Below are 17,671 nucleotides of genomic sequence, written 5' to 3'. Positions count from 1 at the left end.
AAGGCCACGCCATCATACACAAAGTTCGTGATATCGTGTTGGAAGGTCGTACCATCGTGCTTAAATGCCCTGCCATCGTGCTCAAGGGTCGTACCGACGCAGTCAAGAGACCCTTCGTGTTCAACGGTCGTACCGTCGTAATCAAATGCCCTACCATCGTGCTCAAGGGTCGTGCCGTCGCAATCAAATGCCCTACCATCGTGCTCAAGGGTCGTACTGTCGTAATTAAATGCCCTACCATCGTGCTCAAGGGTCGTACCGTCGTAATCAAATGCCCTACCATCGTGCTCAAGGGTCGTACTGTCGTAATTAAATGCCCTACCATCGTGCTCAAGGGTCGTACCGTCGCAATCAAATGCCCTACCATCGTGCTCAAGGGTCGTACCGTCGCAATCAAATGCCCTACCATCGTGCTCAAGGGTCGTACCGTCGTAATTAAATGCCCTACCATCGTGCTCAAGGGTCGTACCGACGCAATCAAGAGACCCTTCGTGCTCAAGGGTCGTACCGTCGTGCTCAGGTTGCCAGATGCATCAATAATGAAGGTGTTCTATTATCTCTATCTACCAGTCCGGAGTCACGTTACCCGACTACAAACTGCTGTCATATGTTAGTATAATGTCTTGACCTTACCTAAATCCCTCCGTACCATCACCAACCCATCACCATAATCTCACCGTACCATCACCGTACCATCACCATACCATCACCATACCATCACCATACCATTACCATACCATCACCGTGCCATCACCGCACTATCACCATACCATCACCATACCCTCACCGTACCATCACCATACCATCACCGTGCCATCACCGCACCATCACCATACCATCACCATACCCTCACCGTACCATCAACGTGCCATCACCATACCTTAACCATACACTCACCATACCCTCACCGTACTATCACCGTACCATCACCGTACCATCACCATGCCATCACCATACCTTAACCATACCCTAACCATACCCTCAGCATACCCTCACCATACCCTCACCGTACTATCACCATGCCATCACCATACCATCACCATACCATCACCGTACCATCACCGTATTATCACCCCTCTCATACCCTCACTTAGTACCGGTGTCCGACCTCTCCTTTCCCGGTGAATGTTGCTGAGTTCATCACACATGGGTGTATCTTTCAATTTATTTCCCCTCTTCCCTTTCCCATTAAATTGTCTATTGCAGGAGGCCATACAGGTGACGAGGAGCAGTGGAGGATCATTCAGTCGCACCTGGTTCGTTAAACTCACTGAATGAGCCACTCGCTTCCATAGGGAAAAAAAAAAAGACAAGAAACTTCAGGTCGTAAATGCGTCTGGGGAGAAGAAAAACGTGTCTTGAACTCGTCAAGACAAGCGTGTGTCCTCTGGTAGGGTCGTTAGGCCACGTGGTGGGGGCCTGTTTGTATCATCAGCTGCAGGGCATTATTGTTGTTGGAATAACATGTGTTTACTTCAAATAACAGACCACTTGCTGGCACGGGGAGGGGGGGGGGGGATGTGTTGGCCTCAGCAACAACGCTCTCCCCTCCCCCCCCCCCCCACACACACACACACACACTGGTCTACAGATCGGAATAACAGATTACATGTGACTATCAGAGTATCGTGCATGGTTGTAGTATAATGGCCCTTAACCTCTTGAGTACGGCGGTACGGCCCTCGACGTTACGGGCCTTGAGCTCGACGTGACGACCCTTGGGTATGGTGAAGTCTAGCCCTTAATCTGACCCTTAGGAGTCGGGTCAAAGACCACGACCTTATATCCAAGGGTCTCACCGCAAAGAACAAGGCTAGTACCGTCATGCACAGTGGTCGTACCGTCATGCACAGTGGTCGTACCGTCATGCACAGTGGTCGTACCGTCATGCACAGTGGTCGTACCGACATGCATAGTGGTCGTACCGTCATGCACAAGGCTCGTACCGTCATGCACAAGGATCGTACCGTCATGCACAGTGGTCGTACCGTCATGCACAGTGGTCGTACCGTCATGCACAAGGCTCGTACCGTCATCACAGTGGTCGTACCGTCATGCACAGTGGTCGTACCGTCATGCACAGTGGTCGTACCGTAATGCTTCGAAGATTAAGTGTCTATCTTCTCTGATCAACAATACACGTGGAACATGTGGACGGCGGCCCAACACAAAGTCAAGAGCCACAATTATCCCTTTCTCCAGTGGACATGTTCCAAGTGGTAATATATATATATATATATATATATATATATATATATATATATATATATATGGTTCAGACAACAAAGAATACGGTTTGTCTGCTGGATAGCATAGTTTACACCCTGCAAACAACAATGTATATGACGTAAGCATCTTGTTTCAAAACAAATGACTGTAATGCGCCTCTCCCCTTTTTCTAGATCATAATTTACCTAATTTGATTTATGTCAGTAACTCCGGCAGGTCTGTTGTGCACCCCCATGCTCATCCTGTGGGCGGTAGCGCAAAAAGAGAAAGATTACAGAGGTCACAAAGGGTCTTAGTCAGACCCCAGTGGCCTGGTGTTACATAAAGATGTTATACAATTCATTTGTAGATGTTTCATTACATACGTTACATAGTTTCTATGGCAAGATTTTTACCGACTAGATGCAAAAAAAAATGATGGATACGAACTTAGAGTTTCAGGTATTCTATTATTAACAATAAGGTGTTGTGATGTTTCTTGCATGGGTTTGTGTAGATCTATCCCTATAAAGCTGTATGATTATTTTTCCACACTGTAAGCCACAGTGAGAGTAATTAACCAACGTAAGAACCAGTTTTTTTTGTTCGTGATGCTCAAACATCCGGCAGTGCGCTCAACTAAAGACGTGTCATGTTCCTTCTCCTGCAGGAGTGGCCATGGAGTGCGAGCAGGAGGGCCAACCCATCAAGGTGCCTAAGGAGGTCGAGCGAGACAACCCCTGCATCTCCTGTTCCTGCCAGGTAGGTTCTCGAGTAGTCTTCCCACCCCACCAGATCCTGAGCTGAGGAGGTAAGTCCCGGTGCGTCTGTATGGGGAAGAGGAGTCAGTCAGGGGGGAGGAGCAGCAGCAGCAGGAGGTATTCGCTCTCCCTCCTCCGCGGATGCTTGAGCCATACTTGTAGAGGGGGACGGAGAGGGGAGATAGAACGAGGAAAGAATTGTGATAAAGTCGCCCCCGAGCACATTCCTCTTGAGGGAGGTGATGTGTGCTGGTTGTGTGTAGAGTGGGGAACCAGAGGGAGAGGCTGGAGGGAAGCTATGGGTAGGAGTAAGGGTGGAGTTGGCAAGAGATATAGGACAGTCAGGTCACATGTCTACATCATAGGTGGTGGAGGTGAGGGCAGAGGGCCAGTGAGTCACGTCGCAGATGGTGGAGGTGAGGGCAGAGGGCCAGTGAGTCACGTCGCAGATGGTGGCGTTGGGGACAGACGGGCGGGTTTTCAGGAGGCCTACATTCCTCCAGATAACGCCATCAAACCACGCCAGGACCCTGACCCACCATATGACACAAAGGATCAAACCCTTATCTATCACCAGCATTAGGGGCCCTGTCTTATAGATATCATCAGCATATTACGATACAAAAGAAGTGACCCCTATAGTCTTCAGTGGTCTGACCCATGAATGTTACCAGCGTATAGAACAAAGGAAAGGAGACACATGTCCGTACAAACTGTTTTCTCGGTACCACAGTTATATGTACTATGATGTTAGAGGGAAGAGGTGTGTGTGTGTGTGTGTGTGTGTGTGTGTGTGTGTGTGTGTGTGTGTGTGTGTATCCTCAGTTTGTGAGGATCACTACAATGTAACAACACGAAAAATGGGAGAATCCTTTCGTTCTTGATTTTGTGGGATTCAGAATTGCTTGGATTCCGTACATAGATCATCAGTATGGAATACACTTAGGTGTCCCACCCTCCCAGGGAAGACAATAGGGATCATATGTATGATACACGAGAGGTGTAAGTATAATGCAGGATTATACAGCGTGGCTTGAAGAGAAGACCGGGAGTACGGCAGGGCGATGAGCTGTCACCATTCATTTTTAACGTCGTCATGAACTGTGAGGTACTGAGGAGGTTAGCGGACGTGAATGGCAGCAGTGAATTAAGAGACCATACTGCCTAAATTCAAGGATTCAGAATATGGCGATGATATCTGTGACGAACGAGCCATATTGGTGGATAACTAAGCTGACTAAAGAGTTATCGGAGGAAGCGTATCATGTTCTGTGTGAAGGACTACACCAAAGACAACAAGAGTAGGAATGAATGAGACGGCGCAACAATACACGTCTGGAAGAACAATAGAAAAATGTCATAAGCCTTACATACCTAGACGGCTGCGTAAGCTTGGATGGAGATCTTATGTAAGAGCAGGGAGTAGCCCTCGGCAGAACTGGTGTGTTTAAAAGAGAATTAAGTCTGGAAAAGATCTGGAACTGATGATATGGACGAAATTTTTACAGTTTTCCAAAAGCCTTGACCTTCCGCTGGTGTTGCTGTATTAAGACGTAGATGGGGCTGAGGAAACCTGAGTTGAGGCTTTTTAAGATCTGAAGGCAACTGGAGTGAAAAACTGTGATGAAGAGGTGGCCAGGCCCAGTGAATGAGGCAACAGTGGAAGGAGACACCAGATAAGGAATTCCTAGCTGAGACGTTAAGAGAGAGCTTGTCTCTGCTTGAAAAATGGGCGAAAAGAAAAGGCGGCCAAGACATGCAAATGATGGGTTAGCAGCCAGCTGGAAGAGGAACGTGCACGGAGGCCAAGGATTGCCCCGTCGAAGCACAGTTTTGAGATGCCTGGAACTGTGTGATTGTGATGGACGTTGACGAATGGGCAGAAGGACTGGAATCAGTGGGGGAAAGTTGATTACGGCCCCCGTGGCCCACCTGAGGCTTGGAGGGCGGGTGGGCGAGTGGGTTATTTGGGGTCTGGAAGGTGCTGGAAGGTGGGAGGGGCAGAGGGACTGAAGAAGTGAAGTGGAAAGATATAAGTAAAGATACTCACTTCCTTCGTCAGGTAACTTCGTTACAGAAAGGCCAATAGGTTTTCTCTCGCCTGTTTTCTTGCGTTCCTCTCTCTCTCTCTCTCTCTCTCTCTCTCTCTCTCTCTCTCTCTCTCTCTCTCTCTCTCTCTCTCTCTCTCTCTCTCCTCCTCCGTGCCTAGACATGATCGATACCCCCCCCCCTTGCATTAGTCATGGCTTCCTCGTCCTGGAAAGCGCCTGTGGTGCCGTCTTCCGTGATCCAGGGCACAGGTGTGACTCACTTCGGAATTCTGGAAACTGTGTTTGTGTGTGATGATGTGAGATCAGGTGCGCGAGGGGAGGAGGCAGGACGGAAGGTGAGGGGGACGGAGGGCTTGGTCACCTGGGCCCCCTGAGACGACAACCCCCCCCCCCCCCGTGCGGGTCTGCCTTAGGGGTTTTACACCCCTGGAGTTACCCAGGCCACACTGCGGGCCACACTGCGAGCCACACTGTAACGCAGGTGTGCAAAAATCTTTATATATGTTTTTGAAATTGTTTGGAATAATTACTGTGTAAAGTTCTAGCTTTCCCTGAGTGTCGTAGAAGGCGACTAAAAGGAGGGAACGGGGGGCTGGAAATCCCCCCCCTCCCGTTTTTTACTTTTCCGAAAAAAAGGAAAAAAAAAGAAGGAATAGAGAGTGGGACTAAGTAGGGATATTCCCTCTAAGGCTCAGTCCTCTGTCCTTACGCTACCTCGCAAATGCGGGAAATGGCGAATATATATATATACGAAGAATGGCTGAATAAGAGGACTTATGCCTTGGATGGAGAGGGAGCGAGGGAGAGTAGGAGCCCAGGTGGGAGATACAGGCATGACGTGAGGGAGGCTCTGGGGTATCAGGGCCTGAAGAGTGCACGCCTCTCGCTTACTAGAATAGAATGAATTGCACCGATGTTCTATACGGGGGGAAACGGACTGTCAGTTAGGCCAACCAGGGTATATGAAGCCGCCGAGGTAAACTGGAGAATAGGCTGTGTGGCTTGGCTATAGGTAGGGGGTTTCAATTACGGTACAGTATAAATGGCAACTAGAATGTGCAAACGAAGCCAATTTTCGTATACTCCTGACACTACCTCGCTACATCGGCGAAGGCATTTAAGAATAGTATATATATATATATATATATATATATATATATATATATATATATATATATATATATATATATATATATATATATATTGCTTTGTCGCTGTCTCCCGCGTTAGCGAGGTAGCGCAAGGAAACAGACGAAAGAATGGCCCAACCCACCCACATACCCATGTATATACATACACGTCCTCACACGCAAATATACATACCTATACATCTCAACGTATACATATATATATACACACACAGACATATACATATATACACATGTACATAGTTCATACTGTCTGCCTTTATTCATTTCCATCGCCACCCCGCCACACATGAAATAACAACTGTGGTTTCGATGCATTATACATGACAGCTACAGTTTGAGTGTGAACGAATGTGGCCTTTGTTGTGTTTTCCAAGCGCTACCTCGCGCACGTGCGGGGAGGGGGGGGGGGGTTGTCATTTCATGTGTGGCGGAGTGGCGACGGGAATGAATAAAGGCAGCAAGTATGAAGTATGTACATGTGTATGTATGTATATGTCTGTGTATGGCCCAACTACCCACATAAACACACACACACACACACACACACACACACACACACACACACACACATATATATATATATATATATATATATATATATATATATATATATATATATACATACATAAACGCCCACACACGCACATATACATACATATACGTTTCAACGTATACATACATATACACACACAGACATATACATATATACACGTGTACATATTCATACTTGCTGTCTTCATCCATTTCCGTCGCCACCCCGCCACACATGGAATAACCTCCCCCCAGTAAACACCTCCAGACGAGAGGATCTTCTTATTTCCCTAAACAAGAAGATAATAGTTTGTGTGTGTGTGTGTGTGTGTGTGTGTGTGTGTGTGTGTGTGTGTGTGCGTGTGTAAACATTTATATCTGGCCGCCATTGTTAGGTTCCTGTCTGGTCATGATATATACCTCTATGACGAGGAGGGATTTCCCGGAGGCGGGGCGGGCCAAGGTGACGTGAGCCAGGTGATGCGTACCTGCACTTTCAGCACGGGTAGTTGGGAGGATGAGTCACTGGTGAGTACACAGGTAGTGGGGAGAGGGGAGGGGGGAAGATGCGTGACTCACTTGCCTTCTGCTTTGTTTTGGTCGTGGGGCGTTGTTGGTGGGGGTGAGGGGGGGGGGTTGTGGGGGAGGAAAGGTGTTGTGAGGTCTCCCCACCCCACCACGCACTGGTGAGGTTGGGGGTTCAGAATGGGCTGGGGTAGGTAGGAGGTTGGGGGTTTAGGGGGAGGGGAGGAGGAGGGGGGGAGGGTGTAGTTTACTGGTGCAGTCCAAATGGTGATTCACGAATCGATTTGAGATAATGTGTTGACGTCATAATCTGTTGACGTCACACAGTGGTCTGTTTTGGCCGGGAGTCGGGCACGAACACGACCATTCCCTGGCGCTTGGGTGTTTTCTGTTTTCAGTGGAAAAAAAAAAAAAGAATTGATACAAAAGATATTGAAAACATCCCACCCGAGTCTGAGGTCACCAACACAGACTGTCTTTTCTGCGTTCGCCTTAAACTCGTCTGTTCTTACGAGTCTCGCAAAGACAAAGAACAAACAATTTTGATGTATTTTCCTGGTGATGTAAGTTGCGTGTGTGTGTGTGTGTGTGTGTGTGTGTTGCTTGGTGTGGCACGAGTGTTGCTGGGGCACGTCACTCGTTCGTTGTCGTGAAGCTTCGAAAAATGTTTCCGGAACTCGTACTGGCGTTATCACGGGAGAAGGAGAGTCCGGACGTGGTAGAGAAGATGTAAAGGAAAGCATCATTAGGAAGGAGGAGGAAGGAAGGACGAGAGAGAGAGAGAGAGAGAGAGAGAGAGAGAGAGAGAGAGAGAGAGAGAGAGAGAGAGAGAGAGAGAATATGAATAAAGCAGATGAAATTGAAAGAGAAATTGAATCATTGATGAAGAATAAGTAAGGACGTAAAAGAGGAGGTAGCATGAAGTGAATAAAGAGTAGAAGAGGAAATATTAGAGGAGAAGAGATGAGGGAAAATGGTAGAGAGAGAGAGAGAGAGAGAGAGAGAGAGAGAGAGAGAGAGAGAGAGAGAGAGAGAGAGAGAGAGAGCAGAGAAGTGAAAGAGGAAGTGATAAAGAGTAGAAATGACGTAAGATAAGTAATAGATGATAGATAAATGATAAAGAAAAAGTATTGAGATAAAGGATTACATAATAAAGAAAATATAGAGACTATACGAGAAGGATACTAAAGAGTCAGTAAAGAGATAAGAGCAAATAATAAAACGTGAGTAAAGAGACGAAGGAATGAGTAATAAAGATAAGTAAAGCAGGGAATTTGGTTCGTAACGAGGGTGTGTGACACAACGATGGTTATCTCTTGTTAATGCTCGGCTCGGATGGCCTGGCTGGCCTAGCTGCTGTGTTGTGTTTGCTTGGTTGTGACCAGTTTGGTTGTGACCAATTGTGACCAGTTTGGTTGTGACCAATTGTGACCAGCTGGGTTGTGACCAATTGTGACCAGTTTGGTTGTGACCAGTTGTGACCAGTTTGGTTGTGACCAATTGTGACCAGTTTGGTTGTGACCAGTTGTGACCAGTTTGGTTATGACCAACTGTGACCAGTTGTGGCCAGTTGTGACCAGTTTATCTTTGTTCAGAACAGTTTGTGTTTGTTTTGTATCTTTCATATTTGTTTTGTTGTTTGTCCTGTATCATATATGGCTTAGTTTGTACAGTACAATGTTTGTTTGTTACGTAAATTTTATTTGCTGAGAACAGGCTATGTCTCCTGATTGCAGTGCATGTGTGTGTGTGTGTGTGTGTGTGTGTGTGTGTGTGTGTGTGTGTGTGTGTAGTTTCCAGTTTGTTTCATACATATCATGTTATCCAGTGTTGTAGGAGAAGATCCTGAAGATCTTGAAGACTTTCACAGAACCGACCATAATATTCTGAATACCTGTATATAGTGCAGTGAATAGCTCCTCCGGTCCCGGATGTTTACGTCTTTTTTTCTTGTGGCTCCTTACTATTTCAGTGGGGGGGATATTTTTACTGTTTCAGTGGGGATATTTTTACTGTTTCATTAGCGATATTTTTACTGTTTCACTGGCGATATTTTTACTGTTTCAGTGGCGATATTTTTACTGTTTCAGTGGCGGTATTTTTACCGTTTCAGTGGGGATACTTCTGCTATTTCAGTGGGGATATTTCTTACTATTTCTATAGAATAGTCTTTCTATTTCAGTGGGGACATTTTCAGTGGTCTTCCATGCCTGGCGTGGCGAGAGGGAACTGGAATCGAATGCAGATTAGGGCGCCCTTGGCAGTCAGGGCTGACCATGAGACAATTGTGAGGGCCCAAAGATCAGACAACTTATATAGTGTTTTCAGTCGTGACCAAAAGTTATGATGACCAGTGTGGGGCTATGACGACTGTGTCCTGGTCAGCGGGGTTTAGAAGACGACGACTGTGTCCTAGTCTACGGAGCCTAGGAGACGAAGACTCTGTCCTAGTCTACGGAGCCTAGGAGACGAAGACTCTGTCCTAGTCTACGGAACCTAGGAGACGAAGACTCTGTCCTAGTCTACGGAACCTAGGAGACGAAGACTTTGTCCTAGTCTACGGAACCTAGGAGACGAAGACTCTGTCCTAGTCTACGGAGCCTAGGAGACGACGACTCTGTCCTAGCCTACGGAGCCTAGGAGACGAAGACTGTCCTAGTCTACGGAGCCTAGGAGATGACGACTCTGTCCTAGTCTAAGGACTCTAGGAGACGACTGTGTCCTAGTCTCCGGGGCCTAGGAGCACCTAGGTATGCTGTTTCAAGGGACGTCTCGAAGTCTTGCTGTGTGGTGTTGGTGATGCAAGGTCTGTGCAACATGGGGTAGGGAAGGATTTCCATCGTAAGTCGATGATATTTGGATGGTTTCCCCTCAAGGTGACTATCCATCTCAGTAAAAAAAAAATTCCTCATATATTCCTTCCTCATATTGCCCTCGTCTTTTCCTCATCGTCCGCGCGCGTGCGCTCCCGCACCACGTCTCACAGTGCCAGAGTCCTCAATTTAAAAAAATTTGCATATTTATAGATGTATTTAGCCTCCCCTTTGTCAGCAGAAATGGCTCTTTGTTCCTCCCTTTTTTTCCTTCCATGAGTTTCGAAGGATGATTTTTAACCCTGTGGTCTGCTGGGTAAGTTGTGTTACCCTGTGGAAGGTCTCTCGTGTGTGTGTGTGTGTGTGTGTGTGTGTGTGTGTCCTATAAAGAGACTCTTACCATCTATCTCTCTCTCTCGTCTCGATCTCTCGTTATCTCTCGGTGACGCATAACTGGTGCATGACAGGCGTGTTCCTCCACCTTTCCCCTGTCCCAGTCGTGGATGATTTAAACTGCACGAGAGACAGTTTATATCTTATCTCTGCCCATTCTAAACAGTCTATTTCTATAGCTATACGCAATGTATATATTTGTGCTATATACAGTATACGTGCGTATACCTATATCTCAAGTGCCCAGTGCGTGTATTTATTGTACGGATTTCCTCTATTTTGAGCAGTTTATATGTGTTGTTTGCAGTTTATCGTGTCTTGTGCACCATCTGTGAAAGCGGTTTATATTTCTACGTAGCTGGTGTTTGCAGGGTGCTTGTTGTTTGCATTTGTATGTTGTGTGCAGTTTGATGCCATCCTCGCTCTATTTTTGTGTGCATTGTTGTTTGCTTATGGATAGTTTAAGTTGTGTGTAGTTTGTGTTTGTTGTCCCGCAGTTTTTGTTTGCAGTGAGCACTATGTTGATCTCTACAGTGTGTTTGCTTTTGCGCAAATTGTGTCTTTGTTTGCTTTTGCGTCTCTTTGTTAACTACAGTTTATGTTGTTTGCTTTTTGTTTTCCAAAGTTTATTTTTGCCTCAATGGTTTTTGTAACTACGGTCTTTGTTTGTTGTGTGTAGTTTGCCATCGTTAGACTGTGTTTACCTTGTAAAGGAGATGTTTGTTAGTTAGTCAGCTCCTTGTTTGTAGGTCATGTTTATCTTCTGCAATGTGTCTTTGTTGTTTGACTTATATGATTTCTTTTTGTATACGAAGTTTTTGATTCTCGTATGTGTTATAAGGTATACTTGGCGGGCAGTTTTATGTCTCTTTCTGTCCTTTAGTTGATCGCTTATACAGTGTGTCAGCTGTACGCAGTGTGTCAGCTGTATACAGTGTGTCAGCTGTATGCAGTGTGTCACCTGTATGCACTGTGTCAGCTGTATACAGTGTGTCAGCTGTATGCAGTGTGTCAGCTGTATGCAGTGTGTCAGCTGTATGCAGTGGAGCTGATTAGCGGTCGTGGTTCATATTAATTGTACACAGAGTCGGTATTCTTCATATTTTTTTTGTCCTTAATGATTTGTTTTCGGTCAATGTTTGCGCGATATTATCATTTTTGCTTTGTGATAAATGCTGTACGAGGCATTTATATGCCTTTTGGGGGGGGGGGGGCAAGCAAAGGGGTATTGCTGCTAGGTGTAGCGTGTTTTCGTTAAGTTTAGCGGGTTAGTGTGATGCGTAGCTTATTTCGTTATGTTTAGCGGGTTAATGTGATATGTAGCGTGTTTTCGTTACGTTTAGCGGGTTAGTATGATGTGTAGCGTGTTTTCGTTAAATCTAGCTGGTTGGTGTGATGTGTAGCGTGTTTTCGTTACGTTTAGCGGGTTAGTGTGATGTGTAGCGTGTTTTCGTTACGTTTAGCGGGTTAGTGTGATGTGCAGCGTGTTTTCGTGACGCTTAGCGGGTTAGTGTGATGTGTAGCGTGTTTTCGTGAAGTTTAGCGGGTTAGTGTGATGTGCATCATTTATCGTGTCATCAAGGAAGGCGTGACAAGAACCAGATGGTCTAGTTGACGATGGGCACGGGTGATGTCGCCCGCGCGCCCCCACCATTATATACTGCTTGGCAACTGGACACCTGCTGGGCGTGATGGATGCTGGCGGGAAGTTGCCCGTCTTGGTAGGTAGCCGAGGGGGGCCCCCCCAACCCCCCCACCCCAACGCCCCCCTACCCCCTACCCCAGGCCTTGTGTGTTGATGTTTGGACAATGCAGGTGTTGGTGGGAGGCGACTGTGGCAAATGGGAGAGGAGGTTGAAGAGGACTTGTCGTTGAAGGGGAAGGAGAGACAGAAGAGTAGGACGAGGAAGAAGGCAGAAGCAAGAGATAAAACGGGAGGAAGGGCGAGAGTATAGATATAAGAAAAGGGATATATATATATATATATATATATATATATATATATATATATATATATATATATATATATATATATATATATATATATATATCCCTGGGGATAGGGGAGAAAGAATACTTCCCACGTATTCCCTGCGTGTCGTAGAAGGCGACTAAAAGGGAAGGGAGCGGGGGGCTGGAAATCCTCCCCTCTCGTTTTTTTTAATTTTCCAAAAGAAGGAACAGAGAAGGGGGCCAAGTGAGGATGTTCCCTCAAAGGCTCAGTCCTCTGTTCTTAACGCTACCTCGCTAATGCGGGAAATGGCGAATAGTATGAAAGAAAGAAAGAAAAACAGACGCAGAGAAAGAATGATAAGAAAGACTCCATTTCAACAGCGACACAGAACAGGGCACGAAGAACAGGAGTGAGCGAGAGGGAAAACAAGAGAGCACATCTCACCCACGAGGATGTGACCAGAGCGGCTAATTGGCGTTTTTTTTTTTTTTTCCGCGAAACCTTAGCGTTATTTGGCGAATTTTTGGCTCCTCTCATGGTAAGAGTGTGTGGTGTTAAATGTTCCAAGATGACCTGGATAAACATTTAGTCTGTGAAGCATAACCTACCCCCAGGCAAGGCTCCTCCCTCTCTTCCTTCTCCTCCTCCTCCTCCTCCTCCTCCTTCTCTTCTTCTTCTTCTTCTTCTTCTTCTTCTTCTTCTTCTTCTTCTTCTTCTTCTTCTTCTTCTTCTTCCTCCTCCTCCTCCTCCTGGCCATGCTTTTCTTTGCTCCTGTTCGATGTTTGGCCGCTGTGGTGTTTGCAACGCTTGTGTTTGGACGCTATGAGAGAGACGATTGACAGAGGGTTGGTTTAACCTCGCGAGGTCGGCGACGGTACGACACGCAACGACGACTCTTGAGTGCAGGACGGTACGACCCCTGAGTGCAGGGTATTACGACCCTTGGGCACGGCGGCACGACCCTTGAGCACGGCGGTACGACCCTTGGGCACGGCGGCACGACCCTTAGGCACGGCGGTACGACCCTTGGGCACGGCGATACGACCCTTGAGCACGTTGGTACGACCCTTGAGGACGGCGGTACGACCCTTGGGCACGGCGGTACGACCCTTGGGCACGGTGGTACGACCCTTGAGCACGACGGTACGACTTGATGACCTGCCCCCACCCCCCTTTTTTTTATCCGACCTTCAAAGCGTCAGCACAAATCCCAGGCCACCCCACCATCGTGCCGTCGTCGTAATTAGAGGTCGTACACCGTCGTGTTGTCAAGGGTCGTACCGTCGTGTTTTAAAGGGGGTCGTCCCCTCGTGTGCGACGGTCGTTTATGTGCAAGGGGGTCTGATGATGGACGTAGCAGGGCGTCACGCTCCCCTGGGGGTGGAGGGCCGGCTGGACGCTACCGCAAACGCCTCCCCGCAGTAAACCCCGGTGGCTGAGGACGTGGGGGTCGGGGAGACAGAGCGACAGAGAACCAGGCTGTTACACACACACTGGGTAAGAGACAAGACCGTGCCGGAGGCCAGCAGACAGACGAGAGTACAGCACAGACCGACAGTTGAGGAACAGAGAGGCAGCAAGCAGTCTCTGTGGAACCTATAGACCCTGGGAGATGCGAACGGAAGGTCTCAGATGACCAACAAAGGAGCAGATGTTTGAGCACAGACCAGAAAGCTGTGGATGTGCAACAGACAGACCAGAAAGCTGTAGATGTGCAACAGACGAAAACCAATAAATACGTGAATTTTCAGAAATGGAAAAAAAAAATAGATAAGAAATAAAGGAGAAAACCCAACTTACAGATGTTTTAGAAGTTAAGATTGTTAAAACACGAGCACTTAAGTCCCCCCCCACCTCCCCACCTCCCCTCCTCCTCCTCCCACGCGCGCTCGCGCGCACACACGCTGCACCAGTCTCGCCACCGTCATCTCCTGCCACCTGGGATCCCTCGTCCCCGAGTTGTAGTTGGACACCCACAACTGCTTCTGGCCCATCCGACTTCGTACACACCGCCACAAGGACAGCCTCATCCCAGACACAGTGAATGCCACACACACACACACACACACACACACACACACACACACACACACACAGCTGTGGCCAACTACATACCCCTGTCATGAGCTGTGGCCAGCACCCTCCCTCCTCCTCCCCCCCCCCCCCCGCCTGGGTAAAGACTTAGGAACATAAGTCATGGTGGGACAGGTGTCTGGGACACCCCCCTACCCCCCCCTTCACCCCCCCACCCCACCCCCGAGCCCTTCGCGCCAGACGTTCGGCCAGACACCCCCGGGGGTGAGTCATGGCCAGCCTGGCCCCGTGACGCAGGAGTGTGACCCATGCTTGACCTTTGACCTGAGTCTGCGGGTGTGGGTGTGTGTGTTTGTGTGTGTGTGTGGGGGGGGGGGGAGGTTAAGATGGGTGGGTGGACGGAAAGAAAAGAGTGGGAGACGAGGCAAGAAGAAGACGTAGAAGAAGAAGAAGAAGAAGAAGAGAAAGAAGAAGAGAAAGAAGAAGACGAAGAAGAAGACGAAGAAGAAGAAGAAGAAGAAGAAGAAGAAGAAGAAGAAGAAGAGGAAGAAGAAGAAGAAGAAGAAGAATAGGAAGAAGAAGAAGAGAAAGAAGAAGAAGGAGAAGAAGAAGAAGAAGAAGAAGAAGAAGAAGAAGAAGAAGAGGAAGAAGAAGAAGAAGAAGAAAGAAGAAGAAGAAGAAAGAGAAAGAAGAAGAAGAAAGAAGAGAAAGAAGAAGAAGAAGAAGAAGAAGAAGAAGAAGAAGAAGAAAGAAGAGAAAGAAGAAGAAGAAGAAGACGAAGAAGAAAGAGAAAGAAGAAGAAGAAGAAGAAGAAGAAGAGAAAGAAGAAGACGAAGAAGAAGAAGAAGAAGAAGAAGAAGAAGAAGAGAATGAAGAAGAAGAAGAAGAAGAAGAAGAAGAAGAAGAAGAAGAAGAAGAAGAAGAAGAAGAAGAAGAAGAAGAAGAAGAAGAAGAAGAAGAAGAAGAAGAAGAAGAAGAAGAAGAAGAAGAAGAAGAAGAAGAAGAAGAAGAAGAAGAAGAAGAAGAGAAGAAGAAGAAGAAGAAGAAGAAGAAGAAGAAGAAGAAGAAGAAGAAGAAGATAAGATTTTCAAGAAGATTTAGGACAGAAGAAAAAGTCGGCAGAGGAGATCCCCTGAGGACAAGAGAGCAAGAGACCAAGCATACGAGAGCAAGCACGGAGCCAGGCATGCAGGCAGGCAGGCAGGCACGCTGTTTAGTCTGGGCCAAAATAGATCAATAAATCGCGAGAAATTTGTCAACACAGCTGAGCTGATGGACCATCAAGGGTCAGGGGTCAGGGGTCAGGCTGTTGTTGTGTGTGGGGGGGCCCTGGTCAGGGGTCAGACTGTGTTGTGTGTGGGGGGCCCTGGTCAGGGGTCAGGCTGTTGTTGTGTGTGGGGGGCCCTGGTCAGGGGTCAGACTGTGTTGTGTGTGGGGGGGCCTGGTCAGGGGTCAGGCTGTTGTTGTGTGTGGGGGGGCCCTGGTCAGGGGTCAGGCTGTTGTTGTGTGTGGGGGGGCCCTGGTCAGGGGTCAGGCTGTTGTTGTGTGTGGGGGGGCCTGGTCAGGGGTCAGGCTGTTGTTGTGTGTGGGGGGGCCCTGGTCAGGGGTCAGGCTGTTGTTGTGTGTGGGGGGCCCTGGTCAGGGGTCAGGCTGTTGTTGTGTGTGGGGGGGCCCTGGTCAGGGGTCAGGCTGTTGTTGTGTGTGGGGGGCCCTGGTCAGGGGTCAGACTGTGTTGTGTGTGGGGGGCCCTGGTCAGGGGTCAGACTGTGTTGTGTGTGGGGGGGCCTGGTCAGGGGTCAGGCTGCTGTTGTGTGTGGGGGGGCCCTGGTCAGGGGTCAGGTTGTTGTGTGTGGGGGCCCTGGTCAGGGGTCAAGGTGATGTTGTATGTGGGTCTTGGCCAGGGGTCAAGGATTGGCCAGGTAGGCTCTTGTACAGAATCGGGAATGTATACATTCTCATACTTCACAGAAGTACTGCAGGCACGTAAGCATACAGTTATACACTGAAAGATTAATTCATACATTAATGACAATTCAAAAAAATCAGTATACAGTATTATACAGCTATATATGAATTATACAGCAATATACAGGACTATCAACAATATACTGGATTATACAGCAATATACAGGATTATACAACAATATACTGGATTATACAGCAATATATATGATTATACAGCAATATACAGGATTATGCAGCCATATACAGGATTATACAGCAATATATTGGATTATATAACAATATACAGGATTATACAGCAATATACTGGATTATGCAGCAACATAGAGGATTATGGAACAATTTACAGGATTATACAACAATACGCAGGATTATACAACAATACACAAGATTATACAGTAGCATACAGGATAATACAGCCATACAGAATAATACAGCGATGTACTGTACAATGCAACGAGTTAACAGGAAAATCGAAGACGACCAATATTGAGTCAACGCTCACACGGTCGTAATCTCTCCCAAGCAGAACGGCACGACCCTTGACGGTACGACCTTTGACGGTACGACCCTTGACGGTACGACCTGTGACGGTACGACCCTTGATCACGACGGTGCGACCCTTGAGCACAATGGTACGACCCGTGAGTACGACGGTACGACCTTTGAGCACGACGGTACGACCCTTGAACACAAATGTACGACCCTTGAGCACGACAGTAAGACCTCTGATCACAATGGTACGACCCTTGATCACGACGGTACGACCCTTTGTGGACGACGGTACAACCCTTGATCACAAGGGCACGACCATTGATCACGACAGTACGACCCTTCGATCACGACGGTACGACCCTTGAGCAACCAGACCACACGCAGACTGAGCTAAGCCAGGTCAGGCCAAGCCAGGTCAAGCCAGGCCAGGTCAGGTGAGGGAGATCCAAGCACTGGTTCTCGACCCACCAGATGGTCAGCCATGTTTACTGCCACCAGATCAGTAGCGGATAAAGGATATATAAAGAAAAAAAAAAGAAAAAAAAACGATTAAGAACCTGATGTGTGATGATAGTCTTTGGTGAATGGCTTAGGTCACATGAACGAGAGAGAGAGAGAGAGAGAGAGAGAGAGAGAGAGAGAGAGAGAGAGAGAGAGAGAGAGAGAGAGGGCAAAACACCCCGTAAACCACTGACAAAACAATGGTTGGAGAGATGACATCTGGTGACAGGAGTATTAATCATCGTCCCACGTGTTGTGGCTGCCTCACCAGCACTTAACACTTGCTGCTGGA

The 17,671-nt window shown here is 47.5% G+C and overlaps 1 protein-coding gene across 3 annotated transcripts in view; it reads left to right on the top strand.

Annotated features, from left to right (window-relative positions):
- LOC139749922 (BMP-binding endothelial regulator protein-like) overlaps nucleotides 1-17,671 on the top strand; it is a 225,596-nt gene that overhangs the window by 140,680 nt on the left and 67,245 nt on the right. For all 3 annotated transcript variants that reach the window (XM_071664337.1, XM_071664336.1, XM_071664338.1), the window contains exon 4: nucleotides 2,879-2,970. In XM_071664337.1, coding sequence (XP_071520438.1) covers nucleotides 2,879-2,970 — 92 coding nt within the window. The remainder of the gene's footprint in view (nucleotides 1-2,878; nucleotides 2,971-17,671) is intronic.

This window comes from Panulirus ornatus, chromosome 8 (genome assembly GCF_036320965.1).
Source record: "Panulirus ornatus isolate Po-2019 chromosome 8, ASM3632096v1, whole genome shotgun sequence".
Classification (NCBI taxonomy): domain Eukaryota; kingdom Metazoa; phylum Arthropoda; class Malacostraca; order Decapoda; family Palinuridae; genus Panulirus; species Panulirus ornatus.
This window is presented reverse-complemented; position numbering and strand designations above follow the sequence as displayed.